This window comes from Pan paniscus, chromosome 15 (genome assembly GCF_029289425.2).
Source record: "Pan paniscus chromosome 15, NHGRI_mPanPan1-v2.0_pri, whole genome shotgun sequence".
Classification (NCBI taxonomy): Eukaryota; Metazoa; Chordata; class Mammalia; order Primates; family Hominidae; genus Pan; species Pan paniscus.
The window spans coordinates 92,419,985-92,440,397 of NC_073264.2; the positions used below are offsets into that span (position 1 = coordinate 92,419,985).

At 50.9% G+C, this 20,413-nt stretch overlaps 1 protein-coding gene across 3 annotated transcripts in view; it reads right to left on the reverse strand.

The window, feature by feature from the left end:
- Window positions 1–1,185: 1,185 nt before the first annotated feature.
- The window catches only part of CCDC88C (coiled-coil domain containing 88C), a 146,621-nt gene continuing 127,393 nt past the window's right edge, over window positions 1,186–20,413 (reverse strand). For 2 of the 3 annotated variants that reach the window (XM_034938017.3, XM_034938018.3), the window contains exons 25-30: window positions 18,660–18,898; window positions 12,834–13,022; window positions 10,968–11,036; window positions 8,748–8,816; window positions 7,438–7,727; window positions 1,186–3,513 (exon numbers count right to left, since the gene is read on the reverse strand). In XM_034938017.3, coding sequence (XP_034793908.1) covers window positions 2,485–3,513; window positions 7,438–7,727; window positions 8,748–8,816; window positions 10,968–11,036; window positions 12,834–13,022; window positions 18,660–18,898 — 1,885 coding nt within the window. In that variant the 3' untranslated portion in view covers window positions 1,186–2,484. Of the gene's footprint in view, window positions 3,514–7,437; window positions 7,728–8,747; window positions 8,817–10,967; window positions 11,037–12,833; window positions 13,023–14,936; window positions 15,375–18,659; window positions 18,899–20,413 lie in introns of those variants that run through there. The other variant, XM_034938021.3, reaches the window with a different exon arrangement.

The following is a 20,413-nucleotide window of genomic DNA, read 5'->3' on the forward strand; positions in this document are numbered from 1 at the left end:
ACACAGGATGAAGACTGCGGGTGGCCACCGCTCAGTCTGGCTCAAAACAGCATGGATGGCAGTTTCTGTGGAGTGGCCAGATACAAGGACAGATTGCAGAGCCTCGGGGAGAATGGGCAAGGAGACGAGAGGAGAGAGCCAAGAAATAGGCTTGGTGAGAAGGAAGGAGACACTGAGGCAGCAGCTGGACAGAAAAACATCAGAAGAACCTTGGTCGGGCGTGGCCATTTTCATGCCTCCTCCTTCCCTCTCTTCCTCCCCCCACCATGCACCCGATTTCAGTATCTTCGGCCCCTAAGGTCCAAATTCCAGATCCAGCATTTACTGGTTGAGTAGCCTTGGGAAAATCCTAAGGAGCCCCTTCAGGCTGAGCTCCTGTCACCACATGAGATGAATGCCATAGCAAAATGGGATTCTTCAATTATTTTTGAGATGGGGTCTTGCTGTGTCGCCCAGGCTGGAGTGCAGAGGCACAAGTCCTGGTTCACTGCAGCCTCGGCTGCTGGGGCTCAAGTGATCCTCCCGCCTCAGCCTCCCTAGTGGCTGGGACTACAGGTGCACACCACCACACCCTGCTATTTTATTTTTTGAGACAGGGCCTCACTCTGTCTCCCAGGCACCATCACTGCTCACTGCAGCCTCAACATCCCTGGGCTTAGAGATCCTCTGTCTTCAGCCTCCCGAGTAGCTGGGACTGCAGGTATACACCACCACGCCTGGCTAATTTTTCTATCTTTTGTAGACAATATCTTGCTATGTTGCCCAGACTGGTCTCCAGCCCATTGCATGCCCCCTGTGGTGGTGGTGACCCATTAGAAAAACAAATAAAATAGGATTCAATTGATGCCAACTTAAACACACCTGGGGAGGGGTGGAAAGCTGTCACCTTACAGGAAATCTTTGTCCTTCACATCTGTCTCTGGTTGCATGTGTAACAGCTTCCCCCACCTAGTGGCAAGGAAAGTGGTGGATTCCAACTGTGGAGGAAGGGTCCCCGGCGTGCAGAGGGAGGGGCGCAGAGGGAGGGGCGCAGAGGGAGGGGTGGAGGGGCACAGCGGGAGGGGTGCAGGGGCACAGAGGGAGGGGAGCAGAGGGAGGGGTGCATAAGGAGGGGCGCAGGGAGCCCCAAGTCCCCAGGGGCCCACCCGATGCTAACAATGTGCAGTGAGGAAAGCCAGAACGCACTTCGGTTTCATTCCATTTTATTACAATCCTGTCCTTGAGTTCCAGAACGAATGGCTATTTAATACACAACCCCAAACACTCCTAAAATGGATCTTGTTAACATTCAAAAGTCTCCCATTTCTTTCTCAGTATATTAAATCAAAAGGAAAAAAAATCTTAAAAAAAAAAAATCAATAGGTTTAGTTCACCCCAGGAAAAGCACCTTTACAACAGGAAACTAAATTGTCAGGAATCTGACCAAAGACACAAAGCAGCAGATGAGATTCCCGACAGAAGAGAGTGACTCCCACTGGAACATAAATAGATCCCCCCAAAGTATACATATCTCACATGAGTGTGTACATATACATGTCATATATTAAAAAAAATTGGTTTCTATACCCAAAAAGTTATTCAGAAATAAATCAACACCCCGAGACCAGGGATGTCGGGTGCCGCAGCCAGGTTACACATCGAGCTTGCACCTCGCTCTGTGCGGGTGACCCCTCGGTGCACTGTGCACACTGGCCTGGAGGGGGCTGGATGGGGGCCTCTTTCCTGCCCCTCAATCCCCAGGCCTGGCAGATCCAGTGTTTGCAGAAAAGTGAGCCAGGGAAATCTAGGAAGGCAGGTGCCTGTGTGGTCCCCAAACCCCCTGGTGCAGAGCTCAGGAGCCAGCTGGAGGCTGGAGGCAAATGGCCAAGGCCACCGCCAGCTGCCCTGCAGGCTGCCCTGGGTCCTGGGGTAAAGGGAAGTGCTTGGGACCCTAGGAATGGAACAGCAGCACTCTCACTTTTTAACAGCAGGCCTGACTCTGGGGTCTGACAGGCCCTGGAGACCTTTGTAGTATCGCCAGTCTGGGCTTCTCCTGGGATCCAGTGGCCTTTGGGAGAGGGAGTGGGCTTTTTGACCCGCCAGGCCTGAGCCTCATGAGCCTGTTGTGTGAGTGTGTGTGTGCTTAACGGAGCTCAACACATTGCAAATGAGTGTTCTACTGGGACATACTGGAGTAGTGTCTGCTTTGGGGGAAGTCAGTTTGTCATTGCATCCTAATTGGTCCCCATGCTGACGTGGATTTGTTCCAAAGATATCAGCTGCTGGAAGCGGCAGACACAGAAAACACGTTACACACCTGGAAGCGTAATCCTCTTGGGGCTTGGCACAGTATTTCCATTCACAGAACAAACAGCAGAAATGCGTGGGAACCCCTTTCCTCATTCCAAACCCTCTCCTGGCACCGCAGGCAAGCAAGAGAAAAGGCCGTGAGAGTCGGAAGGCGCGTCAGTAGTTTTCAGGTTTGCGAGCTCAACCACGAGACAGTCACACACAGCCGTACTCATACCACACGGTCTGTGGATCCCCACCGGGCTCCGGGGAGGCCGGACTGCTCTTTGAGACGCTCCCTCGACTGCAGTCCTCCAGGGCCCGGCCGGGGTGGGGAGCCAAATCGGGAGACCGACCTGGGCTCTTGGCCGGGAGCCCCTCACTGCAGCCCTGCCCCGGGACCCCGTCTCCCTCTGAGAGGCTGAGCCCTGCCCGGACAGGGGTGATGGTGGCCACCTCCCCTGAGCGTGGGGGCGCCTTGGGCTTGGTCCTGGCAGCCGGGGCTGCAGCAGGTGAGAAGTGCGGGAGCTGGGAGTTGCTGCCACTGCCAGCAGCAGCAGCACCAGCACCTGCAGTGGCAATGGCGGGGGCTGTGGCAGACTGATGCAGGGGGGCCAGCCTCTCCTCCTTTGGGGGAGCCAGGGAGAAGCGCCTCGTGTCCAGCGGCCGGCTGCGGGGACCTGGGCCCTGACAGGAGCTGCCAGCCTTTCCCACAAGTGGGGTCCGCTCCCGGGCCAGGCTGTGGGAGCTGGGGGGTGTGGGGCTTTGCAGGGTGTGGCTGCCTGTCTCTCTGCCCCCTAAGGCCTCAGGAGCCCCCAGCTTCTGAGGGGACTCCTGTTTGCAGGCCTCTGGCCCGCTGGCCCGGAGAAGGTCAGCTGAGGCCAGGCTGAAGGCCCGGCTCAAGGAGGCACTGCGGCTGGCAGGTGCATGGGAAGCTGGGGGCACCGGAGCCTGCCGGGGTCTGCCCAGAGACAGGCTCTGGGGAGGCTGGGCCTGTCTCGGGGCCACGCTGGGTGGGGCCTCGGCCTCAGTCAGTCTGAAGTTTGGCTTTACGTACTGCCCGGGCTTCAGCGGCTTCCCCTCCGAGGTGGGGGCGGCCATTTTGACGGTGGGGGCCACAAAGTTGGTGGGCATCTTGGCCCCTTCTTTCTTGGCAGGTGGTCCTGGTTGGCCTCCGATGGCTGGGGGATCGCTGGCCTTTCGGAAGTAGTCACTCAGCAGGTCATCCCGGCAACTGGGAGTGTCCTACGGAGAAGAGAGTGAAGGTTGGAGGTGGGCGTGAGGGTTGGGTGGGTCCTCGGAGCCTCCTCCTGCGCAGGACGCCCCCGAGCAGCCCACGTGGCTGGGACTGCAGTTCCTGCCTGCCTTTTCTGAGGCACATGTGCCGCCTCCACCACACACACCAGCCCTGGGCAGGATGGTGAGGGTGGCTGAGGCAGCATGGGACCACCAGGAAAGAACCCCAGATTCCCCCCAGGCAACCCCCTAACTTTACAGATAAGGAAACAGACCCAGAGAGGGAAATGACTTCCTACAAAGTGAGTAAGTTTCCCAGAAACCTCGACTATAGCCGACTGCTTCGGTCTGTCTGGTTTCCACCAAGCACAGCAGGAACTAGAACGCTGGCGGATGTGAGCAGGGCCTTCCTTCCCCGGTCACCCCGGGACATCATAAGGACTTCACCTTGCACCACTGAGAGCAAGAGGAACAAGAGCAGCTCTTGAAACGCCGGAACCTTCACTGCCACTCAGACCTCTCTCTGGGCCCGAGAAAGAGAAGAGAGAGGCAGAATGGGGATGGGAGGGGGCGGGGGACAGAGAGGTACAAATGGGGTCCGCGAGGGTCCAGAAGGGGGAATGGTGGGGCTGCACAGGGAAATGAAGACACCAGGAAGTCCCAGCCGCCACACTGTCCCTGCGAAGCTGCTGCCCGGGCTGTGCTTCCCCTGCCCAGGGAGCAGGTGTCATTTGCCACCACCTTGGGAATAGGCAGAACCACGGAGGCAAGGGTCTATGGCCCCGCTCAGGAACTGCAGCCTTCTGCAAGCCTAGCTTCTCCTGAGGCTGACATGGATGAAGAGGAAGAGAAGTGAGTTCATGGGGGATGAGAGGCCGGCAGGTGTCAGCCTGAAGGCGGGTTGGTAGCTCAGGAGCCATCTGCACCTGCCAGCAACTCCTGTCCCACACAAACATCTGGACATGGTGCCACTGGACAGAGATGCATCTGCTGTTTTATGCTAGTTTGACGCTACACATCTTGGGTGGGCGTCCAGTAAGACCCGTGATATCCACAGGTACCTTTCATCACCTGTGGGGCCATGTGCTGTTCTGGGAACCACACGTATAACTGCAAAGAAACTCATTTAATTCTCAAAATGACCTTGCAAGGTTGTTGAAAGGCTGTGTCAAGGTAAAAGAAACAGGTCACGGAGGTTTGGCAGGCCATGCGTCCAGAGAGGCAGACCCAGATGAAAGCCTGTGGCTGCCTGACTCTAGAGCTGCTTTCCACTCCACCAGGCTCCTCCCTGCACACCTCAGAGCCTTTGATACCCACCCTTCCTGGCCACGCAGGGAGCCCCATCTTGTGACACGCCCTCCCTGCATCATCGACGCCCAGAGAGTGGGGGCGCGGTGGGCATACGGTTGTCATTTCCCTGGGATGGGAAGCCCCTGTGTACATTAGGGGCCTTGTGTGTCAGGGGTACCAGGAGGGAAGTCAGGTGTGTCAGGGGTAGGGGGTTAAATATCCCAGGCAGACAGAGGGGGCTGGCTCGCTGCATGCCAGACATCAGCTTTCAACAGAAACTGCTACAGCCAGACTGTTTTGGTCTCATTTAAGCTAAAAATGGAAAGGTAACAGTACAGGGCATAGGGAATGGGGACTGTGAAGACCAGTCTGAGCTGAGCAGGGAGGGGCCCCACTCCTTGCTCAGGACCTGCCTGCCAGATCTCCAAAGGGAAAGGAAAGCATCATAAGGGGCATATAACAAAAAAAGACTGAGAAGGAAAGCCTTCCAGCTGTAGGCGCCCCCAATTTCTGGAGTGTTCTTGTTCAGTCCATTAGACCAGCAGTTCTTTTTTTTTTTTTTTGGAGACAGAGTCTCACTGTGTTGCCCAGGCTGGAGTGCAGTGGCACAATCTCGGTTCACTGCAACCTGAGCCTCTCAGGTTCAAGAGATTCTCCTGCCTCAACCTCCCGAGTAGCTGGAATCACAGGCACCCACCACCATGACCCGGTTCATTTTTGTATCTTTAGTAGAGATGGGGTTTCACTATGTTGGCCAGGCTGGTCTCGAACGCCTGACCTCAAGTGATCCACCAACCTCAGCCTCCCAAAGTGCTGGAATGACAGGCATGAGCCACCGCTTGGCCTAGACCAGTGGTTCTTAAACCATGGTGCCGACCCAGCCGCAAGACCATTATCTGGAATTTATAAAGATGCAAATTCTCAGCGAGCCCAACCTCAGACCCATTGATTCAGAAACTCAGGGGATGGGTTCTGCGGTCTGGCAAGGCCCCCGGACAATTCAAACGCACGCCTGAGTTTGAGAACCACAACATTAGACCACTAACTTCTCGAGGGCAGGCCCTCCTTTGTTTTTCTCCAGCTTTGGCTTCTCCAGCTCCTTGCACAGAGTAAGTGCTTGGGAAAGAGAAATGTTTAAATGAAGGAAGGCCAGGGCCATGTTTTATATTTCTCTCGCGTCAACTGCAAGGCTGGGCACAGCACATGCAGGCAAAGAAAACCTGCTGATGAACTGGTTTGCTTTGCTTTCCAAGAGCAGGCACCATGCATACTGCTAAACATAAGACTGCAGGTGGCTCAATAAATATCTACCAAACACACACTTTCTTTTCTGTGTCACTGTGCCCTAGTAATGCAGGTCACAGGGTTTACCAGAGAGCTAGACAAAGTCCAAATGTGTTTCTTTAAGGGGAATGAGATGGAAAGACTGAAAAAGACTGAAGTTTTAAGAATCCTCAAAAGGGCTCAATTGCAGACAGTGAACTTCACTCACTCAGTAACCCAACAGCTCACGTGACAAAACTCAGCGCACTTTAAAGACGTATGTGCAGCTTCAAAAAAGCTAAACGAAGACCTACAGAGGTGGCAGGAGGTTGTCAACAGGCAGTGTTTAGGGTGAAGAGCTGCAGAGCTGGGGCCAAATCCAGCTAGCCGCCTGTTTTTGTATATCCTGTGAGAATAGTTGCTACATTTTTATTTTATTTTTTCTTGAGACAGAGTCTCGCTCTGTCGCTCAAGACGGAGTGCAGTGGTGCAATCTCAGCTTACTGCAACCTCCGCCTCCCGGTTTCAAATGATTCTCCTGCCTCAGCCTCCCGAGTAGTTGGGGTTAAAGGCGCCTGCCACAAGGCCCGGCTAATTTTTGTATTTTTTGTAGAGACAAGTGTCTCTACAACTCTACTTATCTTTTGTAGAGACGGGTGTATTTTTTGTAGAGATGGTGGCCAGGCTGGTCTCAAACTCCTGGACTCAGGTGATCTGCCCACCTTGGCCTCCCAAAGGCTGGGATTACAGGCGTGAGCCACTGCATCTGGCCAGTTGCTACATTTTTAATTGGTCAAAAAGAAATTTTGTAAAAACGTATTTCACATCATGCGAAAATCATATGAAATTCAAATGTCAGTGTCCATAAGTAAAGCTTTATCGGATGTCAGCCATGTCCATCTATTGACATAGGATCAAGTGTTTGCTTTCTCAAATGTGGCAGAATTGAGTAGCTACAACAGAGACTGTGAGACCCAGAAAGCCTAAAATCATTCCTCTCTGGCCCTTTCAAGGTCCTTGAAAGTTTGCCAATCCCTGCTGGAGAAAATGCAGGGTAAGCGGGTACTCAGAGCTCTGCCATGAAACCCAGCGTGAGATCCTAGCCCTGTAAGTCAGGTGCTGGCCACGCACCCTTGGTGCGGGCCACAAGCTCTGCCAGCTCACTTCCCAGACCCAGGGGAGAGCAGCCTCCAGGGTCGGGGCTGGCGGCTGGCTTGCGGTGACTTGTCAGCTAGTGCTCTAGTCAGCCTCTCATGTCCAAGCCAGTCCTGTGCCTAGGCCACGCCACCCCCACCCCATCCTTTCTGCAGCTATGATCTTGAGCCAGGAAGAGACAGAGAGGGAAGAGAGACGGGCCAAGTCCGTGTCCGGATCACTCACATGGGTGGGGGAGCTGCGGTTGCTCTCCTCCAGAAACTCCTCCAAGGTGACCATCTCACTGCTGGGGGAGGCCGAGCAGGGCCGCACTCCGACGTAGGGAGGGGCTGTGCCCCTCTTCTGGGCACCCTCCTGTGGGAGAGGCCCGTTCCGAGGCAAGGGGTACTCGTGGCGGCCGAGGGCGTTGCGTCCCGGTGTGCTGGCTTCCCGGGGCAAAGTGGCCAGGTCCCTGCTGGGGATCAGGTCTTCGCTGCTGAAGCTCTCAGACCGGCCATGGAGCTGCTCGGAGGAGCCTGGGTGTCAGGGCAGGAGACAGAGGACCCTCATCAGTCTTGGCAGCCCTCTGGTGGCTTCTAGAGGCTTCGTGCTGCCTTTGCCCACTTCAAACTATCAGAGTAAATCCCTTGCCCGAAAACCCAGGGCTTATTCCCACCAGGCTGAAAGTCTGGACTCCTTTTGAATTTCACTTTGGCTTTAAAAACAAAATACTTTGAGATAAAAGTGGAAAGCTTCTGCTGAAGTTTAAGTTATTACTGGCTGTAAGGCACTGCCCTTGTCAGCGCTCGCTCATGCACGTATTCAAAGCTTATTCAGCACCTGCTATGTGCTAGGGGCTAAATGTACAGGGAAGGTTCATGAAGAAAGACCCCATTCTGTCCCTAACACAAACCATACATGTTCCGAGAATCAAAATCCTCCACATTTGTTCTGTGGCCACAGTAGAATGGAACTAGTGCTACTCTCCCCATTCTTCAGATGAAGTAAATGAGACTCGGGACCTGTGACATGCCTGCATTCTCAGTGCTGCTCGGGGGAGAAGGGAGCTGAACCCCAACCCATTCTAACTCCCAGCCTGTGCCTGAAACTGTACTGTGTGGCCTCTGAATGCGTCAGAATGCATTTGAAACCCCTAGTCATGTATTTTAAAAATTATAGTAATATGACCCCAGAGCCAAACCACCAAATACACTTTTTTTTTTTTTTTTTTTTTTCTGAGATAGGGTCTCACTTCTGTTTTTCAGGCTGGAATGCAGTAGCATGATCACAGCCCACTACAGCCTTGACCTCCCAGGCTCGAGCGAGCCTCCCGCCTCAGCCTCCTGAGTAGCTGGGACCACAGGCATGCGCCACCACGCCTAGCTAATTTTTTATTTTTTTAGAGATGGGGTTTTGCCATGTTTCCCAGGCTGGTTTCTAACTCCTGGGCTCAAGCGATCCACCTGCTTGGGCCTCCCAAAGTGCTGATTATAGGCGTGAGCCACTGTGCCTGGCCCAAATCAATTTTTAAAAGTACACAGAAGCACAAGACTTACCTTTTAGGTTAAGAGGTGAGCTGTTGCTGGATGTGTTTCTACTGCTCTCTAAGCTACTTGGCCGCGACACTGAAAGGAAATGGCAGTGTTAAAATTAAAAAGCCAATGACCAGGTATATCCCAGATGAGCCATCTGAGAAAAACGATGCAGCAAAACAATCCTGTGCCAAAGCTAAGCCCAACGCCCTCAGGAAGGAGGAGCTCTGGGACTCCCTCTGCGTTCCAGTGAGGAAGCCTCACTTCACCAACCGAGTGCTGGGCACAGCACAAGCAGCCATCAACAGATGATAACTCTGCTTATCTACATTTATGAGGCCTGGGGCTGCAGCTTCAAACAACTTCACAAAGGAAATCTCACACAGAACGCCAGTATAGAGGGCAGACCAAAAAAAGGCTGTGCTGGGTGAACCAGAGGTTGAGGTTGCGGGGGGCCCTCCTCTATTACTGCACAGAGCCTTCTGGAACACGTGGACAGCCGAGGCCACGGGAAGAGAGATGAGGGCCGTTCAGGGCCATGTGTGCGCACATGTAAGGGCATGCACCTGTAACCAGGGAGGTGTCACGTCAGGGGACCCACAGGGAGCAGGTGCCAGGGGCCTGGGAAGGAAGGGGGCACTCCCTTCTCCTGGACATTTGCTATTCTTCAGCTTGTGTCATTTGCCTCAAATTTACATCTGCCCCAAAGGAAAAAAATCAAGGTTTATGGTGCTGAGGGCACCTGCCCACCTGGCCACAATAGGTGCTTGCCTGAGTGTGGCTCTGCCATGCCACCCCACTGCAGACTTTCAGGAAGGCTGGCACCATTCCCTACAGAGGGCAGGCCATCCCTTCCAGGGCCTGCACACCTCTCCTGGGCCACTCCTCCAGCGGCCCTATCTCGAGAGCAAACATGTCTACGCTGCTGTGCTATGAACCCCCGCGGCAGGGACGGCATTTCAGTTGTCCCTGCCACCCCCAGCACCCAGCAGGTGCTGAGCTGAGCCACCTCAGGAGCCTGCAGAAGAGACACCTGGGGTTCCTGCTCACTGTGCCACCAAGGCAAGTTCACTCAGGTTTCCTGGGTCCACAGGGCACCTGGTTCCAAGGGCTGAGGTGCTCTGCAAACAGCAGATGTCCAGAAAACATCTGCTAGCAAACATGTTTGAAACTGAGCCAAAAACATACTTGGTGATAGCGAATAGCCTAAAAACAGAATCGGTCCCCTCCCTGAGCAGTGAAAATGTGAAATAAACAAATGCACATCTCTCTTTAAAAAATAAGTAAATTTCAGTATAAGGAAACCGTGATAGCGATCAACGGCCCAAAAGCACCATTGTTTATTCAAGTACTGCAATGCAAATCCTTTTCCCTTCTTTTTCCTAAGAGAAGCTAGAGGAAACACAACATTTATGAAAAAAGTTCCTATGGTTAGCTGACTGACCGCAAATCTGGCTGCTCAGGGAGATGCACCCAGCACACGAGGCAGATTTCTTCTGTTGGATTAGCCTCCACTCAGTGTAAAGATGTAAGACTCCCATTCGTTCAATTGTTTCATTACAGTTCTTTACTCAAGTAGAAGACTGTAAGAATGTCAACATCATCAAGCTTTTTAGACCATGGATAGGGGTAGGAGGTGATGCCAGCTCCTACACTTACCGAGCCTTTCAGAAGTAAACTGAAATCGATGTAAACTTCAAGGGGTCTTTTTAGGATTATTTTCTCACCCTTCTAGGGTTGCTTTTCAAAAATTAAACTAAAGCAGCTTTTGATTTTTGAGAAGGCAGGTACTGTTTACTGTCTCCCTTCTGCAGAAATTTATAACATGCTCGAATCCAATGACAAGTGCTTCTAACAATTTCCAAGACTAAATATGCCTCAGAGCTACTATGGGCAACTGCAGCCAAGTGAGGACAGCAAGGGACCTTCTTGAAATGAACGCTCCCCACCTGGGCCACCGGAACTTCCTGGCCAGCCTGGAAGGGTGCTTGAAGGCATGAAGAGGAGAGGTCGGTGCTTCCAGAACTGTGATGCTTGGGAGGTAGCGAATTCCCCACCACTGGAGGTATGTAAGTAGAAGCTACACGCTCAGCCCCCTGGGGAGGGGAAGGAAGAATGGGTCCCCCATTTCCACCTTCATTTGGTGTTGGACTCCCGTACAGGACTCAGCTTAAAGGAAAGGTACCGTGGATAAAAACCAGTCTGGAAACCCAGGCTGGAGGACACAGCACCCTCCCTACTCACCGTACTGCCTGTGGTTGGGGACCTCAAACTCCAGGGATGGCTCACAGAGGTTGTCATCTGAGTTATAGCCTAAGGTGAAAATAAGGCTAGTGAGTCACGGTTACGGAACATGCCTCATCCACAGGGAACCCCGCCACCTCGCCTGGCACCCGGATCCCAGTAGTTCCAGCTCTTGGGGATGAGGGAATGGCATGCAGATGCTGCCTTTGGGACCTGCCTCTCCTACCCCTCCACCGTTTCTCCTGCTGGGACAACCCTGACACTCCCGATTCCCATCCCCTTTAAATCACACTTCCACCTCTGCTGTGGCTGGAACGTGTGGACTAAAGGCGTGTTCTGGCCTAAGGATGATATAAAAAGAGCTGAATATTGAGTATCCTGGGGAGTCCTTTCCAGTCTCAGAGGCCAGCCCTGAGAGCAATTCGCTTTCAGCAGTCAAGTTGTCTTCAGGTGGTAGAAGGAAGAAGGAAGAAAAAGAGGCAAAATCAGAATCTACTCCTTGAGGGGAGAGGCTGAATTCCTGGGGAATAACCCTTGCACTAACAGCTCCTGACCAGAAACAGACCTGGAATCCATTGGCCACCAAGCATTTGGCCTTTCCCTGAGGACTGGAAAATGCCCCACGCCTCAAAATCCTGCTAGTTTCTACCTGAGAGCAGACCCTGGGTCCCCTCCAAAATGACAACAGGGTCTCCATTTTGGAGATGGTGACATGCCCACCTGCAACAGATATCTGGAGTGGGAGGGTCCCTTGAGGTCAGGACCCTATCTCTGTAGCTCTGTTGTTCAGACTCAAGGTTCTACATGCCCATGGCTTCAAGAGTCAGGTGAGTGGGTTTATTTATGCAAATTAACCCCTTCTTGCTCTCTCAGACTTCCAACACCCCAAAGGCAATCACTTTCAACTCCTTCAGCTGTTTCTTTGGATATTTTCCTATCTCTTAAATTATAAGGGGAATGCCCTTTTCCATTTTAAGCATTATCTCTTCCTTTCTCTCTGCATATTTTAAATTTCCAAATGCTTCTCCCTTCCCTGTTGCTCTTTTATAGCATCCTGTTCTTGTTTCTTGGGTGCAATCATTTCTCTTATCTCTGATTTGAGTGTCACCCGGCAAGATCTGACTGAGCCATTCTGCTGGGACTCCCTCAGGCTAATGAGATTACTCAAAGAATATTTTAATCTCATGCCTAAAGATGTGAACTCCTGGCACGCTGGAGACAGGGAGTTCCTAAATCCTTCACTGAACCCATTTGTTTTCAATACAGGACACCTGCCTCAACTGTGTCAGTGAACTTCCAGTTCAGAGACGCTATCCTTTCTTGGCCAGGTGTAGTGGCTCAACACCTGTAATTCCAGCACTTTAGGGGGCCAAGGCAAGAGCATTGCTTGAGGCCAGGAGGTTGAGACCAGCCTGGGCAACATGATGAGACCACATCTCTACAAAAACTTTAAAATACACACACTAATTTAAAATATATAATTTATCTTCTCTCGAGAAAAAAACCCCAAACTTGTACCAAGGTAGGGCAATGGCAGTTGCCTGGTTTTAGCCCAAACTCTGGTTCTCAGCCCACCTTCACCTCCCTTCTGGAGCTATTTGGTGCCTTCACTTCCTGAATGCCGGTGGTGGCAGTGGGTTCTGAGGCCCCATTGCAGTTGGGCCTCTGAAGGGCTTCCTGCCCAAAGTCCTTGGCTGGTAAGCACAGCTGCATCTGTGCCACCAAAGCCTGTCAGCAGCCTCACCCCTCTGCTCACCACCTGTCAGACTGAGAGGGAGAGCAACCTCTCTGATTTCTGAGACCCTGGGGTCTTCAGGAAGGACACTAGGCCCGACGCTCATGGCTCTGGAAGGGCCTGCGACTCACCTTTGGTGCGGCCTGGGTGCCGGGCGATGGGGGTGGAGTTGGAAGGGGCTGTAGTGGTGGCTGAAGTTGAGCAGGTCCGGGAGCCCAGCTCCGAGGGCCAGGACCTCATGGCCAGATCGGTGGAGGCATCTGTGCGGTCAAGGCTGCCTCTGTGTGGGGAGCCTCGCTTTGGTTTTAGATCCCCAGGGCCTGAGGCAGAAGAGGACATTGAGAAATGAGGCTGCCAAGTCCTGTACCCAGGCTGGGAAACCACACCATGGCCTAGAAGCAGGGCAGCAGGGCACGAGGACCACAGAGACAAAAGCGGGGCTGCCACAGCTCTCGGGCTGCAACTTAAATGGGGCCTGGCGGGGCAGGTGGGGGCAAGAGGGCTTGGCTTCAGGTGGTGTCAGAGGCCCCATGAGGATGGCTCTGGCTTTAATGCTGGGGTCATACTGCCAGCCCTGAGAGGCTGGGAGGAGACAAAGGGAGCCCCTGAGGGGATAAACTGTTGGTAAAAGTCACACATATTCACTCTAGGACACATCTCCTGTGTAACTGTCCAGAACTCCAATCCCTGACTTCCAAGGATCCAAGCCTGTAGCTGAGGATCCAAAGGTCCTGCTAACGGGACTCACTAAGGACTTCAAATAGAAGTTTCTTGCTAACCTCACAATATTCTGTTTTTTCAAAAAGGGAAGCCTTAATCTCTGCATGGTGAGACGAACTGCAAGAAAATTTTTACCTTGTGTCTTGTGCTTTTCTGAAATCTCTAACTTTTCTACCATGAACATAAACTCTGGTCAAAATTAAATAAAAACATATAAAATCATAAAAGAAAAACAGCCCATAAAACCAACTACCCCACAGGAAAGAGGATAGGCTCTCCCAACACAAGATAAAAATGAACATGGCTGGCATTCCTAAGAGCTGACAAAGCACTTTGCAGAGCGTCCCACTCCGTGTGCAGAGCCAGGACTCACTGTTGCAGTTCGGCTTCTCCACCCATCAAGCCGTCTGCCCTCTCAGCCACTCAAAGTCTGGGCTCACTGTGCAGTTTTAAGTGCCCAGAGCTGATGATTTGAAATCAAGGGGAAATTTGGATTTTGAAAGATAACCTTGATGAGAAGCAAGATTCAAGTCTGCCTGAATCGGGACAGGTGGAATAAATCGGGACAGGTGGAATGAATCGGGACAGGTGGAATGAATCGGGACAGGTCATCCTACAGGTGAAGCTAAAATGAGGATCCATAGGGGAGGCAGAGATGAGTGAACAGTTAGCATGAGCAGCGAACAGAGAAAGCACAATTCCAACAGCATGCGCGGAAGGCAGGTCTGGAGGACCCGGCACCACGGCAGCCCAGGGTTCCCAGAGCGAGGCTCATGAGATGAAGTCAGTGGCACATTAACCGACTCTCATATTTTAGTAGTTATGTGTTTATTCTTATGATTACCTTGTTTTTATGATGATATGTGTGTTTTCCACTTACAGGACTGATACTAATCTTTCCTTTTAATACATTTAACTACAAACTGTGAATCAATGTAAGGGAAAACATGCAGGTAATCATATTTTTGTAGGTAATCATAGACGGTATCAGGATATGACAAAAATAACGGAGGTGGTACAGGGATGGCTAGAGACAGGAAATGCTCCATAGGTAATGGCCTAGCTGGCCGGCTGGCATTTTCCCTTGCTCGAGGCATGATTTGTGCGCTGATGTTCTTTCTGTCTCCTGCTGTTTTAACTTCAGCATCCAAGATGTCATAAAACCACAGCACAGTCATAAAACTTCACTCTGGGCTGAACTCTGTCTGGGCAAAATCAATCCAATTAGTCAAAATGCCTGAATGGAGCAATCAATCCTTCAAAACAGAACACATTTTATAAGGGCCTTACCGGAAAAGGCCCACAACTCAGTGCTCTGACAAAGGAAGAGGAGAAAAGGGCAGCAGTTTTAAATTTAGCTGCTTAAAAATAAGTCTTAAAAAAAACCCCTCACTTGACAGAGGCTGTACATTTTAGGAAGTGCAGCAACCACCCGCCAGTGCTGCTTGACACACGGGCAAAACATAAGCTCGCAGGTGCAAGAGACGGGAGGGGGGCACGGCCACTCGACTTACTTAGTACGGACATCCTGGCCCAAGGACATGTGCACGTATATCCTGAGGCTCCCCCTAAAACTGTGTTGTGCTGAAGAAATGGTCCAGGGAGTGTGACAACTCATCTTCTATTTTGAAATCAGAATCCACGCTGGCTACTTTAAGCTTGAAATTGGGGGCAGGAGGAGGGGTCCGCTATCGGCCATCTGGCCTTTTAGACGCTGGCTTTTTTTGTTTGAATTTCGGAAATGAAGGAGGGTACACAATGCAGACACATGATAAAGGAAAGGGATTAGAAATCTCCAATGTCGGAGAAAGAGAGAGGCTCGTTAGGAGAGGATGGGATGTCGGAGGAAGACCAGAACCGCAGGCGTTTAGAGAGAGCTGGGTGGGTCGCTGGAGACTTGTCTTTGTCCTTGTTTTTGCTTTTCAAAAAGGGACTCTTTTTGCGCGGAGGTGCTAAATTGTTATCAATCGGATAACCCAAAGGAGGAAGGAAAAAGAAAACACAAATAAATGAAATGAACAATAATGACAAATGAATTGAAATTAGCTAAATGTACTTAAGAAATCAGAATCCCGTCTTGCCCAGGAAAGATAAAAACAGTACACAGTACTCAAGACCAGAATCAGGGCTCAGTAATCATCTGTGCTCTGACTCAATTAATTTAAAGGCACCTGAACGCCAACAATTTATTTCCTCAGCGTGTGAGGAGAATTACATACTGCCCAAGGAGCCAATGGTCTAGACGATTTTTCAGTTTCAGTGTGCCAAATTATTAAACACGAATGCTTATTAATTTAGGGCCCAACTTCTCTTACTCATCCATTTTAATGATGGGGTCCCTAACAGCTCAGCTCACACAATCCTCCCGTTCCCACTCAAAGACCTTGGGAACACTCAATGATCCGTTTCAGGGCGCTGTAATCAAATACTCTACCTGAAGTATTCACTAATGATTTTGTATCTCTAAAATAATCTTTCGGCAGGATGAGTTTTAAAATAATTTAAATACCTCCTTTGCATACTAAAAAAAACCCTTCAACACCAAGAATCATGATTTCCTTTTAGATCTTCTATATACATCCTCCACTCCAATCCTCCACTCCTTAGCCTTTAGTGTCTTAACAAAGCAGACAATTGGGCTAACTTCCTAAACTGTCTTATAGTAACATTAATCGACCTAACCAATTTCTGATGTAGGATTAAAGTTGATACCAGGATTTCCATTATTTCTTCCTCCACAGCACCACCTGGTGGCCACAGTGGCTCACACCACAGAATAAGGGACCAACTTATTCAAGGCTGGTGTCCTTGTGGCCAGTTCAGGGCTAGGCTCTTGTTCGGCATCTTCAGGGACCCAGAGAGCTTTAACTGGAGGCAGTCCATGCAGTTAAGTGCATGCAGTTAAGAGCTCAGGCTCCGGAGTGCGGCCGACCTGCATTTGGGTCCCACTTACCCAAAGCAAGTGTTTCACACTGCTGAGCCTCACTTTCTCACTTCTACACAGGGGAGGCCACGTCCACCTGCCTCGATAGGGTCGTTAGGATTCAATGAGATGCATAAAGCACATAAAGTAGTTAGAGGGTGCTGGGCCCAGAGGGAGCACCCAAGACATGGTGGCTGCTAGTGAACATGATCATGGTTACAGACCTGCTTGCTCACGGATCACTTTGGACCAGTCAAGCATTTTTTTCTCTGAAAGTTTTCCTAACTCAGACTGATTATAGTTAATTAATTCCACTTAAAGAGTAATACAAGCTGAGATGACAAATGTCCAAAAATTAAACAGGAGCCAATATAAAAACCTGAGGCAACAGAACCCCTCTAGCTTAACAAAAGTTAAGCTTCTCATTTACTTGCATGTGAGGCCTCTAATTTTTTTCTTTCTCACCCTGTCTTACGGTGCTGACTCTGTCTAATCTTATCCCCATAAAGAATGACAGTGTGTTAGTCCCTGAACAATGTGCGTGAACATTATTTTTGTTAGAGATGGGGTGTCACTCTGTCACCCAGGCTGGAGTACAGTGGTATGACCATAGCTCGCTGCAGCCACGACCTCCTGGGCTCAAGTCTACTGAGCAGCTGAGACTACAGGTACGTGCCACCACACCTGGCTAAATAAAAATATATATATTGGTAGAGATGGGGGTTTCCCTGTGTTGCCCAGGCTAGTCCCAAACTCCTGGCCTCAAGTGATCCTCCTGTCTTGGCCCCTCAAAGTGCTGGGATTATAGGCATGAGCCACTGAACCAAGTCTTTTTCTTTTTTTCTTTTTTTTTGCATCTGAAGGGGACACAACAGGTACTTGTGAATGTGCCCCCTGAAAGGCTTGTCCACACACCACACTCAGAGGGTAGCCTGTCGCTGGTCTTCAGTGTTATATCCTCCGCCTCCAAGACCCCATGGGTCTCAGGCATAGGCTGGGTCTTCAGCAAGTCCTAGTGTGCTTTGTAAAAATTTAAATGACTTGGGATGCAGGCCTGGGATAAATAATCTCCCCAAAATGATATTTAAAGGTAAAGCTGAAATTTTAACAATGTGTAAGGTAAATGCTGTGTCTAATCGATTCTAAGACACCTTTAACGTCTTGGAAATTAGGAGGCAATTTCAGTGATGTCTCAGTCACCACTGGCCAGGTGGCCACGGTGACACAACTGACATGGTCATAACCAACTCATCTTGGTCCTATTTTCCTTTTACGTGTGTGTACAAAAATCGAATTCTTATTTAGAAAAGCTCTTTCAACAAGGGCGTAAGAAAAATTCGAAGTGGTGGCCCTGTACCATTTGATTGCCTCGTGGTATATAAAGTAACTGTGCAGCTTTCACGGCTCTGAGAGTGGATGAAATACAGCACACATGATGAGAAATCCTGTTCTTGTTTCAGAACATCTGGCAAACTCCAAAGGACAGCCCTTAGGGAAAAGGCACAGTGTGTCCTATGGCTGGTGGGACACAAGGCCAGATCAGGCTGAAGAAGTCCTAACCCACCTTTCAAAGTGGTAACAGATAAACCACCCAAGGCTTTCGGGAGGTCTTATATACATGGAGAACGTGTTGAGTGCACCTGGGATCTCCCTGCACAAAGCAGCTTACTACAAATCTGGCACATACGAGGCAGCCCAAAATAAGCTATGTCACTTGTCTCTATGGTACCTGCACGAATGTCAGCTTTGGATATTGAGATATCTGCTCGGCTACATGATGAATGATACTTTTCGTTCTAAAACAACAAAAGTGGCTGGGCGTGGCGGCTCACGCCTGTAATCCCAACAGTTTGGGAGGCTGAGGCGGGTGGATCACTTGAGGTTAGGAGTTCGAGACCAGCCTGGCCAACATGGTGAAACCCCGTCTCTACTAAAAATACAAAAAATTAGCCAGGCGTGGTGGTGGGCGCCTATAATCCCAGCTACGTAGGAGGCTGAGGCAGGAGAATCACTTGAACCCGGGAGGCAGAGATTGCAGTGAGCTGAGATCACTGCACTCCAGCCTGGGCAACAAGAGTGAAACTCCATCTCAAAAAAATTAAAATAAAATATAAAATAAAGTAACAAAAGCATTATGGGACAAAACGGTTGCCACGCTGAATTTCTACTTGGCTCGTAACACATCTAAGCGGAAGGCGCACATGCAGTCACCCACCCCTGGCACGTTCCTGCACACGTGTGCACAGCCACCGGTGCGGGACCCTTCAGGACACCCCCTTCCTCACCCGACCACGGCCAGGACGGCCGCCCCTACCTTTCCCTGCAGACCCGTTGTGGGCGTCGCGCTCTTCTGCACAGTTGGAGCCCAGTGGGGGGGTGTCGGGGTTCTCGGCCTGTGATCTGAGCAGCTGAGAGGCCGCCGGCGAGGCGGGGTCTGAGGACTCCAGCTGCCAGGGAGGGCTGTCCACGGTGGATTTTAAGCGTTCCCTCGAACCCTCTTTCTTTGGTTTGATGAGTTTGACTAAGGCTTTGGCTCCAATCCAGTGGTTCTTCCTGGTTAGAAGTAGATGTTTAGGACATAGCCAGCCCTCCCACACACCCCCAGTGGGTCCCTGGTTCCCTAACATGGGCTGGGATGTTCTTCCCCAGTCTGGGAAGCTCGGCCACTCACGTGGGGTTCAGGACAATGACGCTCATGACCATGGTAATCATATCTGGGGCTCAGGAGCTAGAACTTAATTCTCAGTTTGGCACAGGGCTGGGGATGGTAGAGGCATGTGCATTGTGACAGAAATCCACTCTAGTCTCCCAGGATGAAGGAAGTGATGCCGTGCTTAATTTAGTTGGCAATTTTTCTGTCAAAAAGCCATTTCCATGAATCTCATTTTCTGCTAAAGTTAATAATCAGTGAAATAAGCTGGCATTCCCTTGACTCCTCCCTGGCACTGAGTAATCTGGGTGAGGTGGAGAGGGCAGAGGAGAGCAGGCTGTTTGATTAAAAATCAGTGCATTTAAAGAGTAAGCAATAACATCACAGCGAGCTGGACACCGAGGGCATCCTGGTGTGACATGAAGAGAACCCTGCCTGGGCTCTCACCCCGTCTCTGAAACTAAACAGCACCTATTTATATTATCACTCCAGTTTCTCATCTTGGCTTCAATTTCTGTGTCAAACAGAAGATTCAGACTGAGGTTCTGGGCCAGGCATGGTGGCTCACGCCTGTAACCCCAGCACTTTGGGAGGCTGAGGTGGGTGGATCAACTTGAGGTCAGGAGTTCGAGACCAGCCTGGCCAACATGGTGAAACCCCATCTCTACTAAAAATACAAAAATTAGCTGGGCGTGGTGGCACATGCCTGTAATCCCAGCTACTCGGGAGGGTGAGGCAGGAGGATGGCTTCAACCTGGGAAGCGGAGGTTGCAGTGAGCTGAGACTGTGCCATTGCACTCCAACCTGGATGTCACAGCGAGACTCCGCCTCAAAACAAAACAAAACAAAACAATAAGCACACACACAAAAACCAAACCAAAACAAAACAATAAGCACACACACAAAAACCAAAAACAGACTGAGGTTCGGAAATTCTGTGGTTCTGGATTCCCAGAGAGACCTCAAGGGATTTGCAGTGATTTTGACTTCAAGGCTGGGCCAGGACAATCCGAAGGGACAATTCCTGGGGCTCAGGCCGTGGACAAGGGGCAGCACTGCTAGGGTGGGCCAGCCCCACTTGGGGAGAGCTGCTGCTCTCTGGGGAAGAGACATGTCCATGAAGCCACCCTGAGGTTCTGTGAATCCAGAAAAATCTGCATAAGGTCAAAAGGTTCCCACATTTGAAGACCATGGGGGCTGGGCCAAGTGTGCTGCCCAAGCATCCTCTCCAAAACAGGAACATGGGTGTCCAGGTCACGTTTAATCCTGAGACGAAAACCTGACAAGGCAGCCCCGCCATCCTGCTTGAGTGACTCCAGGACCACGGATGCTCTGCCCCCTTAAAAAAGGCTCATAGCTAAATGAAGCCTGTGTCTCATTGGGGTCACCAGACATTGGCCACCCCTCACAGGACAAGC